Here is an 18,698-nt window from a genome sequence, read left to right as displayed (position 1 = left end):
AATATCGCCTCGGATTCACTTCTCCGCACGTCCTACCTTCCAGAAAGTGGTCGCTTTTCTGATGAGAGAGTTGTTGCTCTTCTTTTCTTCGATCTCCTGTTGAGTTTGTAGGTGTTCAGAATGGTTTGATCCCTATCCAGCTGAATTCCTGAGAGGAGACGAAATCCAGGTCTCCTACTCCTCCGCCATCTTGCTCCCCCCCTCAGTTTGTCTCTTATAGTTAAGAGTCTCTTATGGTTTGTCTCCCTCTCTGATTTCATCTTGTTTTATTTTTCCCTCCCTTCCCCTATGATCCTGTTTTGTTTCTTAAATTCCACTTATGAGTGAAATCATATTGAAATGATGTAATTGTCTTTGATTAACTTATTTCACTTAGCATAATACCCTCTAGTTCCATTCACATCATTGCAAATGGCAAGATTTCATTTTTTTGATGGCTGAGTAATATTCCATTACACACACACACACACACACACACACACACACACCTATTGTGGACATTGCTGCTATTGTGGACATTGCTGCTATAAACACTGGGGTACAGGTGCCCCTTCAGATCACTATGTTTACATCCTTTGGGTAAATACCCGTTATATTCTTTTAAAAAAGTGAAAATGACTTAAAAAAAATCACCTCTCAACAATGTTGAGGCAAGACACGCCATCCTGGCCACCCACAGCATAGAGAAAGCCTCCGAGCACGGCCACACCAACACTTGTCCTGCAGGTGCTTGTAGGAGCCACATCACTGCTCCACTGGTTTGTTTTGGGGTCATACCTGCAGAGAACATAGTAAGAGCAGAGTTTGTATTACACAAAGAAAGCCTGGCTGTATTTACATATTCTATACTCTTTCCTCTAAATATGGGCTGATTAATAACTAAAGTATATGAAAAGCTAATTTAGGTTTTATTTTTTAAACTTAATTTTTACTTATACAACTCACAGATGAATATATTTTCTTTAAAACTTTTTTCAGAATGTTATAGGTTAACCTAAATTTTCCTTTGAGTTCCACCAATTTCTGGTCTCTTCCCATTGTGACCTGGTGTATGTCCTTCAAGACTTTTCAGTAAAATACTTTTAAATAGGTATATTTAGATGCAAGTATGTTTTCTTTACATAAATAATACCACACAGTAGGCACAGCTTTTTTACTCAACATACTTCTGAGATCTATCCATGCTAATAGATAATGTTCTAGATTTTTTCCAGCATTTCATTATTGTGTGTTCCATTACATATTCCTGTTGATGTATCCTTACATTGTGTCTTACATTTTGCTATTAAAAACAGTGATTACCGTTGTATATTTCTCTTTGTGCAAATAGATGATGACAAGTAGAATCATGGGGCACAGAGTAGAGTCATTGTCAATTTAAAAAATATACTGTCAAAAAAAACTATCAAATTGCTCTTTGTGTAATTATATCAATTTTATTTGTTTTCAATTTCATTAGTTCTTTCTCTTTTTTTTCTATTTAATTTCTTTTTTTCTATTTTCTTGGGTTTTGTTGCTCTTTTTGTAACTTCATGATTTAAAAGCATGATTTATTTTCTCATCTTTCTTATTTTCAAATGAATGCATATTAAGTTAAAATGCACTATAAATTTGCCTCTGAATACTACCTTAGTTGCATTCCACACATTTTGATATATTTGGGCTTAATTGTTATTAAGTTGTAAATATTTAATAATTTCCATTCTTATTTCTTTTTCTCAATTTATTTTTAATTTTTTATATTTTCAATTTTTTTTTCTAAGATTTTATTTATTTGAGAGAGAGAGACAGAATGAGAGAGAGCATGGCAGGGGAGGGTCAGAGGGAGAAGCCGACTCCCTGCTGAGCAGGGAGCCCATATGGGACTCAATCCCTTGAGCTGGAGGCAGTCACTTAACCAACTGAGCCCCCCAGGCACTCATATTTTCAATTTTTTTAAAAGTAGCCTCTCTGCCCAATGTGAGGCTTGAACTCACAACCCTGAAATCAAGAGTTGCATGCTCTACCAACTGAGCCACCCAGGCATCTCTAACTCTATTTATTTTTTTAAGTGTGCTTTTTTTTTTTTTTAACTTCTATGGAGTTGATTCCTCTGTTTCCTTTTTCAGCTATACAAACTATACCTCTAGATCTTTTCTATTTTTTATTTTTATTTTTTAAAGATTTTATTTATTTATTTGACAGAGAGATACACAGTGAGAGAGGGAACCCAGCAGTGGGAGTGGGAGAGGGAGAAGCAGGCTTCCCGCTGAGCAGGGAGTCCAATGTGGGACTCGATCCCAGGGCCCTAGGATCATGAACTGAGCCGAAGGCAGACACTTAACGACTGAGCCACTCAGGCGCCCCAACCTCTAGATCTTTTAATGCTGCAGGATGTCACAGACATTTTTAGGAAATACCAAGAATCACTGTAAATCCCAGTTTAATGAAAAAGGGAATATGAAAGCAAGAAACTAGAACAATTATCGTAGCATTCCAATGTGCCAGGCACTATGATAGATATGGGAAAAGACATTTTAACAATGATAGCCAATCAGATATGTATGTTCAAAATACTTATGAAAAGGCAGAGGAATGAGTAACTAATTGTGTGGTGTCAGAGAAGGCTTTATGTAGGAAATAACATTTGAGTCTTGGAGAGATAATCCAGGGAAGAAAGAATAGCATGCATATGGGTAGGCAAAGAGGAATAAAAGAATTTAGTGTGTCCAAGGAACTACAGGCAATTTGGTGGATCTGGAGTAGCATTAGGGAACAGTGGTGTGGCTGGGGGAGACAGACTGCAAAAATAGGTCAGGCGGAGGTTACATCATGAAGAACTTGTACGTCATGCTAAGGGGTCAAGGCTGCCAACCAGTGCCACAAATGTAACACTAAAGCAGCAAATCACATTTGTTTCCTAGTTAACATCTCAAGTGCAAAAAATATTCAAATTGACCTTACTTACCTTTCAACACTATTGAGATAAGAGGATCCATCATGGCCTCCTACTGCATATAGCAGATCATCAAGAACACTGACCCCAACTCCACATCGCCTTTTGCTCATTGAAGCTACCATTCGCCATTCATTGGTCTGTGGATCATATCGTTCAACACTAGAAATGGCATCTCCACTGCACCAGCCACCGACTGGGGAAGTAAGAGAAGTGGTCAGGAGAATACCTGTCCTAATGCACAGAATGTATCACTCATTGCAAAACTTTAAATTGTGACCTAATGCTTGGACTTACCAAATATGTCTAGAAGCAGGTCAAAACATAAGTCATGACTTTTACTTATGCTACTGGGGTTGTTATAATCTTTAATTTTCTAAATAAGTTAGTATTAGGTCCATTTTATAGAGGAGGGCAAAGACACTAATTTAAATGAGATTGAGAAATAATGTAGCATTTAATGGATAGAGCACTGAATTTAGGTAGAAAACTGGGGTTTGACTGTAACCTCTACTAAGCAATATGATCTTGGGAATATCTTGTAAACTACCTTATTTGTAAAATAAAGAATAAAAATTTAAAAGTGAAATAATATATACATGAAACTGCTTTCTAAAGAATAAAACACTACATAAATGTAATTTGTTATTGAAAACCAAAAGAACTAAAACCTGACAAAAAAATAACAAGCATTGGTGATGTGGAGAAAAGGGAATCCTCATACACTTGCAATGTATTCCTCATACTAGTGGAAATGCAAACTGGTGCAGCCACTCTGGAAAACAGTATGGAGGTTCCTCAAAAAATTAAAAATAGAACTACCATACAATCCAGCAATCCCACTTCTGGATATTTATCCAAAGAAAATGAAAACACCAATTCAAAGAGATATATGAACCCCTATGTTCAATGTGGCATTATTTACAACCGCCAAGATATGAAAGCAACCTAAGGGTCTACTGATAAATGAATGGATACCACATACACAACTGAATATTACTCAGCCATAAAAAAGAAGGAAATCTTGCCATTTGCAACAACATAGTTGGATCTAGAGGGATCCAACTAAGTGAAATAAGTCAGATACAGAAAGACAAATAGAACACAATTTCACTTATGTGGAATCTAAAAAACAAAACAAACACACAAAACAAAACAGAAACAAACTCATAGATATAGGAAACAAATGTTGGTTACCAGAGTGGAGGTTTATGGGGTGGCTGAAATAGGTAAAGAGGATTAAGAGGTATAAACTTCCAATATAAAATAAATTAGTTATGGGCATGTAATGTGTAGCATAGGGAATACAGTCAATAATATTGTAATAACTTTGTGTGGTGACACATGGTAAAACAAGGATTATTTCATAATGCATAAAAAATATCAAATCACTATGATGTATACCTGAAACTAACAAGATATTATATGTTAATTATACTTAAAAAAAAACTATAAATCAGAAGCCTAGGTTTGTTTATTCTAGTAGGGGAAGGGATTTTGACTCATCTATTCATGGTCTCTTTATAGTCCTCTTGTGACCAAAAATAATATAAAAATTCTTATGATATATGCTACAAAATACTTTCTGCATAATCCTAAGCCTGTACTGAATTCTATATTATCCAACATGACATATAAGGTCAGAAAACTTTTTTAAAAAACTACATTTTCATAACCAGAATGACAGAAGTCAAACTGAGTTCCACAGAGCTTCTTGGAGTACTGAGTACGACCTGAAAAAAAGTGTGGTTATAGCAGATACATTTAATTTGTTATTCTTTCAAATCATCTCTATTCCAATCCAAAATAAGAGCTACATTCTGGAGCTTAAAAAGTTAAGTAAGGATACTTTAATCTCAAAACATCTGAAAAATAATGGTTTCTATAATGTTTTGTAATCTTATTCTAGATGGATGTGAAAACTTACTTCTTTATTTCAAATCTCAATGTGCTATATACATTTTATTTTTTATGGTTTCATTTAAATCAGAATATTCAAATAATACCAAATCACAGTAGGGTGGGGGATGGGCTAGATGGGTGATGGGTATTAAGGAGGGCACTTGTGATGAGCACTGGGTGTTGTATGTAAATGATGAATGACTGAATTCTACTCTAGAAACCAATATTGCACCTTCATGTTAACTAATTAAAATAAAAACATACTAAATCATAGTAAGTTTGTGTATATTAATTTTAATTTTAATTCTGTTCTAGGATATATGCCAGGAGTTTCAATGTCAGAGAAAACATCTTAAAATCCAAAATAAAATTTGGCTGCAAATGTGAGGGTTATAAGCATTTAAGACAAATCAAATAGCCTAACCACCAAACCTTGGGCACAATTTTACAATGGGAGCCATTAAAACCAACTTTTTTTGGATTATCTGGCCAAATCAAATTATTACCACTTCATAAATTGTGTCCTCTGATACTAATAACAACAACAAAAAAATAGGTCTTTAGGAAAGAAAATTTCAATATTTCCTGTGACCTGGGGAACAAGAAAAGGAACGCATCAATTCCACTGTCTCATGGCAACTTTACCTGTATTATGATTTCTGAGGCAACAAGTGATGATATAGTTGGGACAGAACTAGTTAAGTTATTATAAGCTAAGTATAGCTGTATTTAGCAAAATAAAGTGTATGCATGTCCTTGCCATGAGAATGCTCAATTTGAGTTAAGAAATGTACCTAAGGAAAAATATTGCTGAAAAACAAACAAACAAACATGGTGAGATGTTGACTCTAAAAAAAATTACTTCAAAGACAGATTTGGTCAAAAAGTATTACCTTAAAGAAGGCAACTTTTAGAAAGTATCTGGAATAAGGATCACTGAACTGTGAAAACCTAAAAAAACCCTGAACAAAACAGAAACACAAAATGATAAGCATCAAGAAGTCTAATGGAAAACAAGAGGACAGGCCAGAAGATATCGGGAGAAGTAAAATGCTCCTGAGTAAAAAATTACTAAGATTATAGATTTGATCTTAGGTTTCCAGGGTTTCCACAGAGTGATGAATAAAGGAAGGCTCAATTTTCCAAAGTTAAGTGAGAATTGGTAATTTGGCATTCTAAAGATAATGAAAACAAAATTGCAGTAAAAACCAAAAGAAATTGAAGATTAAGCTTTACTAAAGTAGAGACAGATAGGTCAAGATCTAAAATAATGTCAGTGAACAGTATCACTCAAGAATGATATTCAGATCTGGAAAACATAAAAAGACAGAGAAAGCTGGGAAAAACCAAAGCAGTTGTAAAGGAAAAGACCTAACGGCTCTTCTCTACAAATGAAAATATAAAGCTTCATAGTGTAAAAAAAGATGGTAGATAATTTAACTTTTCTTCTTTATATTTTTCTGTTTCTTTTTAAAGATTTTTATTTATTTATTGAGAGAGAGAGAGAGAATGATAGAGAGCATGAGAGGGAGGAAGGTCAGAGGGAGAAGCAGACTCCCTGCTAAGCTGGGAACTCGATGTGGGACTCAATCCTGGGACTCCAGGATCATGACCTGAGCCGAAGGCAGTTGCTTAACCAACTGAGCCACCCAGGCGCCCCTTATATTTTTTTGTTAATCAAAATTTCTTATTTATTTGAGAGAGAGCACGCACGAGTGTGTGTGTGCATGGGCATGCATGGGGGAGGGGCAGAGAAAAAGGGGGAGAGAGAACCCCAAGCAAGCTTTGCCCCCCAGTGAAGCCCCACACCAGGTTCGATCTCATGACCTGAAGATCACAACCTAAGCCGAAATCAAGAGTCAGGCGCCCAACTGCCTGAGCCACCCAGGTACCCTGTTAATCAAAATTTTTATACCACATATATATTATCAGAAAAATAAAGGTGTTATTTATTTTAAAAGATTTTATCCATTCATTTGAGAAAGAGAGAGTGTACTAGTGGGGGGAGGGGCAGAAGGAGAGGGAGAGCAGAGTGTGGAGCCTGATGTGGGGCCCAATCCCAGGACTCTGAGATCATGACCTGAGCTGAAGTCAGATGCTTAACCAACTGAGCCAACCAGGTGCCCCAAAGGTGTTATTTATTTTTTATTTTTTTAAAGATTTTATTTATTTGACAGAGAGAGACACAGTGAGAGGGAACACAAAGCAGGGGGAGTGGGAGAGGGAGAAGCAGGCTTCCCGCTAAGCAGGGAGACCGATGAGGGGCTAGATCCCAGGACCGTGGGATCATGACCTGAGCCGAAGGCAGACGCTTAATGACTGAGCCACCCAGGCGCCCCCAAAGGTGTTATTTAAAAATAGGTTATCTTTCATATGCAAAGTGACATTAGTAATCCGTTAATGCTACTGGCATGTGCTTTCCAATTTTCTTTTTCCATCAGTCATGGTGGGTTGATGCTCATTTCTCACTAGTATTCCTCAGGATCAACAGCAAGTAATTAATCTTTATTGAGTGCCTATTCTGATAAGATTGCTACACAATCTAGAAACTACAAAAATAAATTAGAAATGGTCCTTGCCTTCAAGTAGTTAACAATATTGTCAAGGAATCAGATACTCAATCAGCAATGTGAAATTATGTGATTACTAGCAGGAATTTGAGATCATAAAACTGATTCAATTTAGCTGGCTTCCAAAGAAGATAAAGTATGGTTTCATTAATACCATGATCTTTTTTTTAAAGATTTTATTTTTAAGTAATCCCTACACTCAACATGGGGCTTAAAACTGCAACCCTGAGACCAAGAGTCACACACTCCACCAACTGAGCCAGCCAGGTGCCTCAAAAGGTGTTCTTTTTTTCCTCTATACCCAATGTGGGGCTTGAACTCATGACCCTGAGATCAAGAGTCACATGCTTTACTGACTGAGCGAGCTAGGCACCCAATACCATGATTTAATCAAAGAGGCAAATGAGATTTTCATGAAGATAGTTACACACTGAAAACATGCCACCTGACAATTTATAATCAGGTCACATTGGAAAAATATGGTAGAAATCAGCAGGATAAAGATGGCAGCTGTTGAATAACTCAAGCGAAGTCAAGTTTAAATTCCTATTTAAGGAGCTACATTAGTGTCTCTCAGCATTCCCAAAGGTATGCCTGTCTAGTTCCACTGGATTGGTATCCCCACTGAATCCAGAGAAGACCCTGGACATGAAATATACTTTCCATATACCCTTTTGGCTTAGCCTCTAGCTTTTGATCATAGGGAGGAAGTTCTCTTCAGTTTCATTTGTCTGAGTTCCTGTTACCTTCCCCTCTGTTAATCTAGTTCTTAATCATCAACAGAATGTTCTGAGGCTGATGAAACAGTACTGTACTGTCATCCCTAGTCAGGAATTAAAACTAACAGTCAGCCAAATAAAACAGTTAATAGATCTTCATAATAATGGACATAACTCCACAAAGATGGCCCTACTTCTACATTCCTAAAACCAACACATCATGAAGGCACAGGTACCAAATAATTAGATCTTGCAGGCTTCTAATTTTAAAAAGAGACAATTGACTTTCAAAATTGAAAAGAGAGGGGGTGCCTGACTGGTTCAGTTGAGTACAGCATGCGACTTTTGATCTCAGGCTTGTGAGTTCAAGCCTGATGCTGGGCGTGGAGCCTACTTAAAAATTTTTTTTAAATAAAATAAAATATCAAAATTGGGAAAGAGAAACTCTAAGACTGGTATGTGGGGGAAAGGATACAGATGTAGGTGTGAGCATGCAAGTGTCTGTGTAAACCCACACAAACAGGTGAATATGTAACTGCATGCACACATAGGAATGAAAGCCATAGGAATAAATAAGAGTGATAATACAAATGATAAATCTATTAATAACAATGGAGACATGTGGACACTGGAAGTATGGGAGAATTCAGTGCATAGTGAATTAATAATTAAGTTTGAAATTTAAAACAAGAATGAAGAAATTCCTTCAAAAGAGAAAAAAAAAAAGCCTGATGAAGATTAAGGAGAAAAAGAAAACTTGGCATCAATTTTCTTCTGGAAGAAATACTACTCTCTTTCTTTCCCAAGTCAATCAATCAATCAATCAATCAATTTAAAAAAAAGGGGGGGTTGGCACCTGGGTGGCCAGGTGTCCACCTTGTGATTTCAGCTGAGGTCATGATCTCATGGGTCATGGGATCAAGCCCCATGTCGAGCTCCAGGCACAGTGGGGAGTCTGCTTGGGATTCTCTCTTCCTCTCCATCTGTCCCTTCCCCTGCTCTTAAATGCACTCTCTCTCTCCCTCTCAAATAAATAAAAAAAGAAATACTACAATATCCTCTACATGAAGAAATTTAGATGAAAAAATTTAAAGAGAATTCAAAACAGAAATTATCAAATTTTTCTTCTTTTAAAAAAAGATTATTTGAGAGAAAGAGAGAGCAGGGGGAGGGGGAGAGGTGGAGAGGGGGGAGAGAGAATCTCAAGCAGACTCCGTAATGAGTGTAGGCCTGACCCGGGGCTCGATCTCAAGACCCTGAGATCATGACCTGAGCTGAAACCAAGAGTTGGACGCTCAACCGGCTGAGCCACCAAGGTGCCTCTTCTTCTAAAAATATAGGGGAGAATATATTTCCACATGCCAAGAGAAAATTAAACTGGAAAGAAAAAGATAGACAGTGGTTAGGCTGACAGAAAAGGATACTATGCCCCAGAGATTGCATGAAATTCCCTGATGAGAAGGAATGGAACACTTCACAAATTAAAATGGGACAAAAGAATCCAAGCATACCTACATCTAAGAAACCATGGAATTAGTGCAAGTTGGGAGCTTAAATACAAATTCTACAGTAAGTCCTCGCTAGCTACATGAATCAGAATTAGAAAAAAAATTCAAAGAACTTGCTACAGACTGAATGTTTGTATGCCCCATCAAAATTTGTATGTTGAAATCTAGTCCCCAGTGTGATGGTATTAGGAGGTGGGGCCTTTGCGAGGTGCTTAGGTCATGAGGGCAGAGCTTCCATGAATGGGATTAGTGCTCTTATAAAGGAGACTTCAGAAAGTTCCCTTGTCCCTACCACCGAGTAAGGACACAGCAAAAAGATGAGAAGACGACCCTCCATGAAGAAGCAGATGGGCCCTCATGAGACACAGAATCTGCTGGTGATTTACCTTGGACTTCCCAGCCTCCAGAACTGTGAGAAATAAATTTATGTTTATAACCACCCAGTCTCTGGTTTTCTGTTAGAGTAGTCCAAATGGACTAAGACAGAACCAGTAAGAAGTAGTTTGACTAAACAGTGAGAAAGTTGTTCAGGTGAGCAAGGTAGCTGAGTTTACATGGAAGGAAGGGAAACATCTGAGGCTAAAAATTGTCAGAGATTTAGGAGTAGAGAATAGGAGCAAAATGATATAGCAGGTTGTCTTGGTCTCAATCTAGCTCAGTAGAGCTAGGAAAGCATGTAACTGTTTAATGTAATGTTTTTTGACAGAATTAATGCATGTGACTCATTTTAACAAAACATCCATTGCATGACATTTTTAGACTTATATAAAAATAGAGCACTCTCGGAGAATACCAGTGTTGGATCATGAGTTAACAATCAAGCTACAAGGTAACTTATTATGTGTTTCTTATGACAGTGGATATCAGTTTAACATGTGGGAAAATATTCAGTTTAGTCACAGTATATTAAGACCCAAACCTGCAAAGAGTACTTCTCCACATCGAATAGGTTTCCGTGGTCTTGTCCTTGGTCCTTGCATTAGTGGTCGTTCTTGAGGCAACAGGAGATAGTTTTTAGCTTCATCTACCAAGTCCCTGTGGAGAAAATTTTGCCTTTATTCCAAATGTCTAAATAACATTGTTAGTCAAATCCCAATATGGTTTAGGAATATGTACGTCGGCAAAGGGGAACAAGCATAAATCAAACCAAATCATGAATGCCAGCCAATATTTAAAAAGTCACAAACTTGAGAGAAATGATGCCGGTCATACTATGAGTTGTAAATTGATTGGTATTTCCATCATGACTTCCTATCTTAGTATAAACTTTAGCTTAAAACTTAATATGCTTGGGGCCAACAATAACTTATGGGAAACTAAAACTTACAACTCAATTACCAGCCTGCATGGTTATTGCTTTCTAATGAATTTTACTAGATTCTGCAGGATACTGGCAACGCAGTACATCAGCCCTGGCATTAGATATTTGTTAGATTAATTAAACAATAAAACTATGTCAAAAATTGGATTGCTAAAAAGAAACACTATACTGTCATTTAATATTAAGTGGTTATCTGGTACCATATGAAATGGTTTACTCTCAACAAGTCTACTGAGGATGAACAATTTTTTTTTTCTGTCTATTAAGGTACTTTCTGAGAAGATCCTAGTAATTATACTTGTTGAATACAATATCCTAATATAAATCTATTCATGTATGTACTCCTCTCACTTGAGTCCTCTGAGTTTTTCAGTGCCTGATCAGTGCAAATTCAATCTGTTACTCTGTTCTTTCTCAACTTTAGAAGTGTTTCCTAAAATACATTTTCATTTCTCTAGCTTTTTATGTTACAAAGAGTTAATTTATTATTGCAGAACCAGTCCTAATCATGACCCAATGATGCACTTCCAATATATGGGTTTGATAAGACCCCTTCTGAGTTTATTTATCCTAAAAAACCCCAAAAAACCAACAGCTCCTCCACCCCCCAAATCCCAAGCTGATGACCAAGAGTTTTTTCAAGCTTCCTCAGCCTTAAAAACAAAGACTGTGATCTCTTAATATCCGGTTTTTAATTAAGTGTTCAGGGGTTCCTAGAAAGAGTACTATAGAGCTAATACTTAGCAAGCCAACCCAAAATTAATAGTAACAACAAGAACACTTACAGCTATGTGTCAGCCCCTGTTTTAAGGGGTTAATATGTATTAACTTGCCAATCCCCACCACAGCCCTATGAAATAGGTACTATTATTATCCCTGCTTTACAGATGAAGAAACCATAGCAGAATGAGGTTAAAGTAACTTGCCTAAGGTCCCACAGCTAGTAAATGTCATGAGGTCAGGATATCAGGAAGGGGCTTCTTTTAAAAGTGACTTTGGAAGTACCTTTACTTTGTGCATCAGAATCAGTACAATCTGATTTATGTTTTAGAGGGGAGGGGCATCTTTGCATTGTTTCTTCAGATTTCAAATTCATAATTCATATGGTTTTCCTTCTGCTATTGTCAATATTTGAGGGAATTAATTGCCATTTGTCTGTTTTTTAAATTTAAGAGACAAATATCTAAAACTCCCTCTGACATATCTTGTTAAAGGGACAGGCTTCAGATTATAGAAGAAATGCAAATGAATCTACGTGTTCTACCTCTGTTCTAGAGATGCCTAATACTAGAACAAGTTTCTTTAGTCACTAAGGGAGACCCAAAGGTCAGTATAGTCTAAGAAGTTCTGAGTATTGACTTGCTCTTTCATTTTTATATATAGAACATGTTGGGGGGAGAAAATGGTTAAAAACACCATATGGTTTGGTTGGAATCTAAATCTTAAAATCTATCAAACTGGGAAAAGTAATTCTTAAATTGTGTCTATATTACAGAGATAGCCCAATAAAATAGGTATCTTGTTTGTATTACAAAAGCATTTAGAATTTCTTTCAATCAAAATACATTATGAAACTACTCCACCAAACTCTAGTGGAAACCCTTCCACAGCTGCTTGAGGAGTAGTCCTTTGACTCTGTCTACATCCTCAGAAAGCAAGGCTGGTCCTATTCCCTAGGCAGGCATATGTGATAGAATGAAAAAATGCTCCTGACGCTTTTTAACAGAGTCAACAGCATTATTTATCTCAAGAAAAACATGTATTAGCAGAGAACTGCCTCTTCAAATTCAAGCTTGCATTAAAATCTTAGAAATCTACCTCTTTATTGCCACTTCTACACCAATTAGCACCACACATAAAAACTAATGGAATGGAATACTGGAAGCTCAGTCCTCTCTTCTTTCATCTCCTCCTCTTGACCCTAACCCAGAAGAAAAACCTGTTAAATATTGCCCTGGTGTCAGCACTAAGAAATACAAATATTTAGGAATCAAGACAAATAAGGAAATTGGGAGAAAATAGGAATGCTTAGCTGTTGATTTTTCCCACCCAGGGCCACTCATACCTGCATTCTTCATCACTTTTGATGAGGGGATCAGAGCCTACGGTGCCCACCAGGAACTTGGGACTAAGCAAAGGCAGACGAACATGTTGCAGCACCTAAGAGATAATAAATACTGTTAAAGGCACGAGTTCCCACTTGCAAGATATTTAAGAGAATACATAACCCATGCTCCCATACTGTGTTTTCAATTGCTTTGGGATCTAATAATAAGAATAAGAATAAGAACAAGAACATTAAACATTTCATTTAGTGATCACTTATGGCCCATATCATCCCTTTCTTCTTCAAAATGTGACAGGATTTCCAAGACACATTGGGATGGGAAGCAAGATAATTGCCATCCTTGCTCTCTTTTGTTCATTTAGTACCATTTAGGTTCTGACTTGTGCTATACCCTAACCTAGAGCTGATGCAAAATAGAGAGGAAGCTAAGGAGCAAAAAGTTCATAATGATAAACACTTAAAATGTTTCTAAACACTATGTCCTTGATTTACGGGGAGACAGATGATCTCTCTTGCAGTCTAATATAAGGGACAGTGACAACGGTTTCTTTTTTACAAGCCAAATATATACTATTTCATCTAGTACAAAAAAGACAGTTACTTGGAGAAAGGTTTCCAACATACCTGGGGTAACTGAGGACGTCTTTCTTGAATACTGTATTTGACCCAGGCCATCACTGCATTGAACACCTGTTCTTCACTGCGAACATTTAGTTCATCACTAGATATTATATCAATGAGCTGATTGGCTGGAAGCAACATGAACTCTTCACTTTCCATTACCTGTTCAAAGTTAGGTAAGAATAAAGAAAAAAACCCTGTGACCACATTTAATGTACTGTTTCAATATTGTCCTTCAGGGTTATGGGGCAAAGCTCTATTTCATAATGGAGCTGAAGTTCAAAAGAGAAGAAAGGGAAGAAAAATTTAAAAAAGGGAACAAAGATAGGCAGAGCACGGAGGACTTTTAGGACAATGAAACTACCCTTTATAGTACTACAATGATGGGCACATTTGTCAAAACCCGTAGAATGTATAACAGCACCAGTGAACTCTAATTTAAATTATGGACTTTAGGTGATGATAACATGTCAATGTAGGTTCATCAATTTTAACAAACGTACCTCTCTGGTGCAGGATATTGATAACAGGGATAACTGTGTGTGTGTAAATGGGGCATATGGGAACTCTGAACTTTCTGCTCCATTTTGCTGCGAACTTAAAACTGCTCTAAAAAATAAAGTTTGGGGGTACCTGGGTGGTAGAGTCCGTTGTGATCTCAGGGTCATGAGCTCGAGACCTGCATTGGGTTCCGTGCTCAGCTCAGTCTGCCTAAGTTTCTCTCTCCCTCTCCCTCTGTCCCTCCCCTCCGTGCACTTTCTCTCTCTCTAAAATAAATAAAATCTTTAGAAAAAAATAAAGTTTATTTAAAAAAGGGGTAGGGGAACAAAAGAGAGTACCGAGGACATAATTAAAATTTAGGAAAAATAGTAATTTGTGATTCAAGCGATTTAAGAAAAAGGAAAGCTGTTTTTCCAAAATGAAGTATCAAAATATAAGTTTACATTCAAAATAAACTAAACTACACCAAATTATAACTCCAGAAATATGAGGCATACAAAAAATCAGAGGAAGCTTTCAGAGGAAGACTGGTTGCTGAAAGAGCAATGTCTTGGGCAGAAACACCAAGGGGCCAGTTTAAAAAAAAAGAATGAGGGTATCAGCAATTCTACAAGTAAGAATGAATATACTGAGGAGAGCATTAGACCCATGAAAATCTCTGAGAATCAAACCACTCTGAGGAGCAACCATGGAGATGAAATGGCAATAAGAATATTACCTTGCTGTGCAGTCCAGCCACAAATCCCAAGATCTTATAAATCTTGTCATCGGTATGTAGAGTAAAAGGGGCAAAGTGCAATGTGGAGGAGGGAAACAGCACTGCTACACTCCACGTGGTTTGTTCTCTCATTCGAAGATTGTGCTACATGTGATGTCTATTATCTATTAGTGCAGGAAGGATATGGTTAAGAGCGCTAATTCCTACTGTGTGACCTCTAATACAGATGATGTACTCTCTTGAGAGGGCTTTTTTTATGATAAAAAAGTCAGAATATTTAGCAGGATACGAGATCAGCCATAGCAATTTGAGTATTTGATTAAGAATGTTTTTTCCCAAGTACACTAGGAAAAAATGCAAATCCCAAAACCATGACGGCCATAAGGTCAGCTGTACTTACAGTAGAAAATACTAATGAACTCTACAATTTTTATAGGCACAGATTTTCAAATCATCTGGTGAGAAATCTTCTGGAGGTCAGGAAATTAAATAGGTTACCTCCAAATTTTAGCTGAGGTTGCTTAGCCAGGCAACTCAGTAGTTAGAATGGCTGCATTGTACTCTGTGTGGCAGGGTTGTCAGAAGTAGTAAATGAAACAAAGGACATACTTAACACTAAAAAATTACCTGTTGTTCATCTGAAATTTAAAGTTAACTGGGCAGCCTGTATTTTATCTGGCAACCCCATGGTGGGGCTATAAAGCCATGAGCAAAATTCGGGGCCTGGCCCTAAATTAGATGTGCTGGCCTTCACAAGATTGCATGCAAGACTGTAGCCATGGCTGTATCTTACTTTCTTATTAACTTTTCACTCTGATCTCTTAACTTAAACACAAAGGTGGTATCATATATCTCTGTGAAGTGCCTTAGCATTCTTTTGGATCTTGTTAAAGTATAAATTATTTTTCCCAACTTACTGATTATAAACCAATGATCACCAAATTTAAAGTTTACAAATAAACCACTATTATATTCACTAGACACTTACTGGAAACATTAAATGGCAAGAAAACATGAAAATCCGAGTGAGAAAATATTTGTTTGGCATTAACAGCAAAGAGTAAAAATAATACTTTTGATAAACAAAGTCTAGTTAAATTGTCACTTCTCCTTTTTCCATCAAGAAGAGAAAGATATTAATGCTCACTATTAGAGCAAATCTAGCACTTAAGTCTATTCTTGACCAAACAACCAGGTTAAGAAAATAATTCTTTTTTTTTTTTTTTAAAGATTTTATTTATTTATTTGAGAGAGAGAGAGAAGAGAGCATGCATGCATGAGCAGCAGGGAGGGGCAGTGGGAGAAGCAGACTTCCTGCTTAGCAGGAAGTCTGATGTGGGGCTTGATCCCAGGACCCCGGGATCATGACCTGAGCTGAAGGTTGCCACTTAACCAACTGAGCCACCCAGGCACCCCAAGAAAATAATTCTTTAAAGTATCTGTTTTAAGTATCTGTTTTAAGTAAAAGTTTACAGGAGATCTGAATTTTAAGTCCCACACTATATGGTAATGAGCTTACTTTTAGTTTCTTCAGATAAATGTAGATGCAATTTGAAGAATGAATAAAGCTCAAAACAACAAGAGTGAATAAGCAAAGTCATCTAGAGTTGTTCTAACAGAAGTGAATGGTGAACTTAATGTTGAAAGACAATTTTTAAATTCATGTTTATGGACAAAAATAACACTGTATGAATTAAGCTTGGTCTAATGAAATAAAAGGAAATTAAATATAGATTTAAGTTAGAGAATAATTTAAATGAGTCACATGTGTTAAGCCCCAAATGGTGACATTTTTTGTATCTGCACAGAACTAGTGAACAAACTAGTGCCTTTTAGTCCACAAACAAGGGGATTTCATTATGGTATATATCAGGTTCACTTCATCAGGTTTACTTGAGGCAGGGTTAGAACTGGAAGGGATTCTAAAACTTTCTCTACTGTTAAGGATATTCTTCAGATATTTGCTACTACCTTAGATCTAAAACAAAAGCTATGGTTAAAGCAGGAAATTTTAAAAAATCAACCTTATTTATTTATTTTAAATGTACAGATCAATCAGTTTTGATCAGTGTACTCATGTAACCATGAACACAATCAAGATATAAAATATCACCATCATCCTAAAAGCAGGGACTTCTTAATATGGGGTCCAATGACTCTGGCAAATTATTTTGGAAATTCTCAATGCTGGCAAATCTTTAGTTTTAGAGAGTGGATTTTGACATTTGAAAATGGTGGGATGAGGGGCGTCTGGGTGGCTCAGTTGGTTAAGCGACTGCCTTCGGCTCAGGTCATGATCCTGGAGTCCCTGGATCGAGTCCTGCTTCGGGCTCCCTGCTCAGCGGGGAGTCTGCTTCTCCCTCTGACCCTCCTCCCTCTCATGTTCTCTGTCTCTCATTCTCTCTCTCTCAAATAAATAAAATCTTAAAAAAAAAGAAAAGAAAATGGTGGGATGAAATTAAGAGCCAAATCTGTTAAAAAAGTGTATGAAGAAGTTAGATTATTTTAAATGAGAAATTAATGTATTAACTTTAATGAACTATAAACTCCACTTAGTTATGGTGTATTCCACTTTTTATATTTAAATGGAATCAATTTACTAATATTTTATTAAATTTTTTCCTATCTAAATTAATGAGAGAGATCTATCTGTAGGTTTCTTTTAGTGCCTGTGGTTTTGATACCAGGGTGACTTTGTCTTTATTTGGCAGCCTCCTCCTCATTTTTCTGAAAAACTTTATATAAAATTAGTATTATGTCTTCCTTAAGTGTTTGATAGAATTCACCATCTGGGATGGGTATTTTCTTTGTGGGACGGTTTTTTTAATTTTTATTTTTTAAAATATTTTATTTATTTATTTGACAGAGAGAGACACAGCGAGAGAGGGAACACAAGCAGGGGGAGTGGGAGAGGGAGAAGCAGGCTTCCCGCCGAGCAGGGAGCCCAATGCGGGGCTCGATCCCAGGACCCTGGGATCATGACCTGAGCCGAAGGCAGACGCTTAACCACTGAGCCACCTAGGCATCCCTGTGGGAAGGTTTTTAAATTACTATTTCAATTACTTTCATAGATAAAGGGTTGTTCTGGTTTTCTGTTACTTCTTGAGTCAGTTTCTATAATCTGTGTTTTTCAAAGAATTTGTCCATTTCCTATCAGTTGTTGAATTTACTGGCAAAAAGTTAATACTCCCTTATTATGCTTTTTAATCTGACAGATTTGTAGTGATGTCCTCTTATTTCTGATATTGGTAATTTATGTCTTCCCTCCTTTTTTTCTTGATCAGTGTAACTAGAGGTTCATCAACTTTTTTTCAAAGAACCATTGGTTTTTTGCTCTAACCTTTATTCTCTTCTTCCTTTTATTTACTTTGGGTTTAATTTGCTCTTTTTTTTCTAGTTTACAAAAGTAATCACTAGAACAAAACCACAAATGTTCCTATATACCAAAATAAATAAAATAAAAATAAGGAGCAAAGAACATATCATATAGAAGAAGAAATACAGTAAATATAACTAAATTAGATACCTTTCATAAAAAATATGATAGAGTTTAGTGCAAACATATCAGTCATGACAATAGATACAAATGGGCTTTAACTGCCTATTTAAAGAAAAAGATTTTCAAACTGGCTCACAAAGTAAAACTTAATTCTATGCAAATTCAAGAAAAATACCTAAAACATCATGATGCAAAAAGGCTACAAGTAAAGGGCAAATGCGCAAAGATACATGAGGCAGGTGAAAACAAAAGAAAATAAGAATTAAAAGCCAGGTATCAAAGTAGAATTAAGACAACAAATGAAGTAAATCTGACAAAGGAGGATACTTTATAAAG

General features: G+C 36.5%; 1 protein-coding gene across 2 annotated transcripts in view; it reads right to left on the bottom strand.

Annotated features, from left to right (window-relative positions):
* The window catches only part of KLHL20 (kelch like family member 20), a 60,800-nt gene that overhangs the window by 16,715 nt on the left and 25,387 nt on the right, over positions 1–18,698 (bottom strand). For both annotated transcript variants that reach the window (XM_081824631.1, XM_081824630.1), the window contains 5 exons: positions 13,648–13,806; positions 13,021–13,115; positions 10,554–10,669; positions 2,948–3,131; positions 634–777 (listed from right to left, as the gene is read on the bottom strand). In XM_081824631.1, the coding sequence (XP_081680757.1) occupies positions 634–777; positions 2,948–3,131; positions 10,554–10,669; positions 13,021–13,115; positions 13,648–13,806 (698 nt within the window). The remainder of the gene's footprint in view (positions 1–633; positions 778–2,947; positions 3,132–10,553; positions 10,670–13,020; positions 13,116–13,647; positions 13,807–18,698) is intronic.

The sequence above is a fragment of the Leptonychotes weddellii genome, chromosome 6 (assembly GCF_054177405.1).
Source record: "Leptonychotes weddellii isolate Sample4059 chromosome 6, ASM5417740v2, whole genome shotgun sequence".
NCBI classification, from domain to species: Eukaryota; Metazoa; Chordata; class Mammalia; order Carnivora; family Phocidae; genus Leptonychotes; species Leptonychotes weddellii.
The sequence above is the reverse complement of the archived record's forward strand: the minus strand, read 5'-3'. Positions and strand labels throughout refer to the sequence as shown.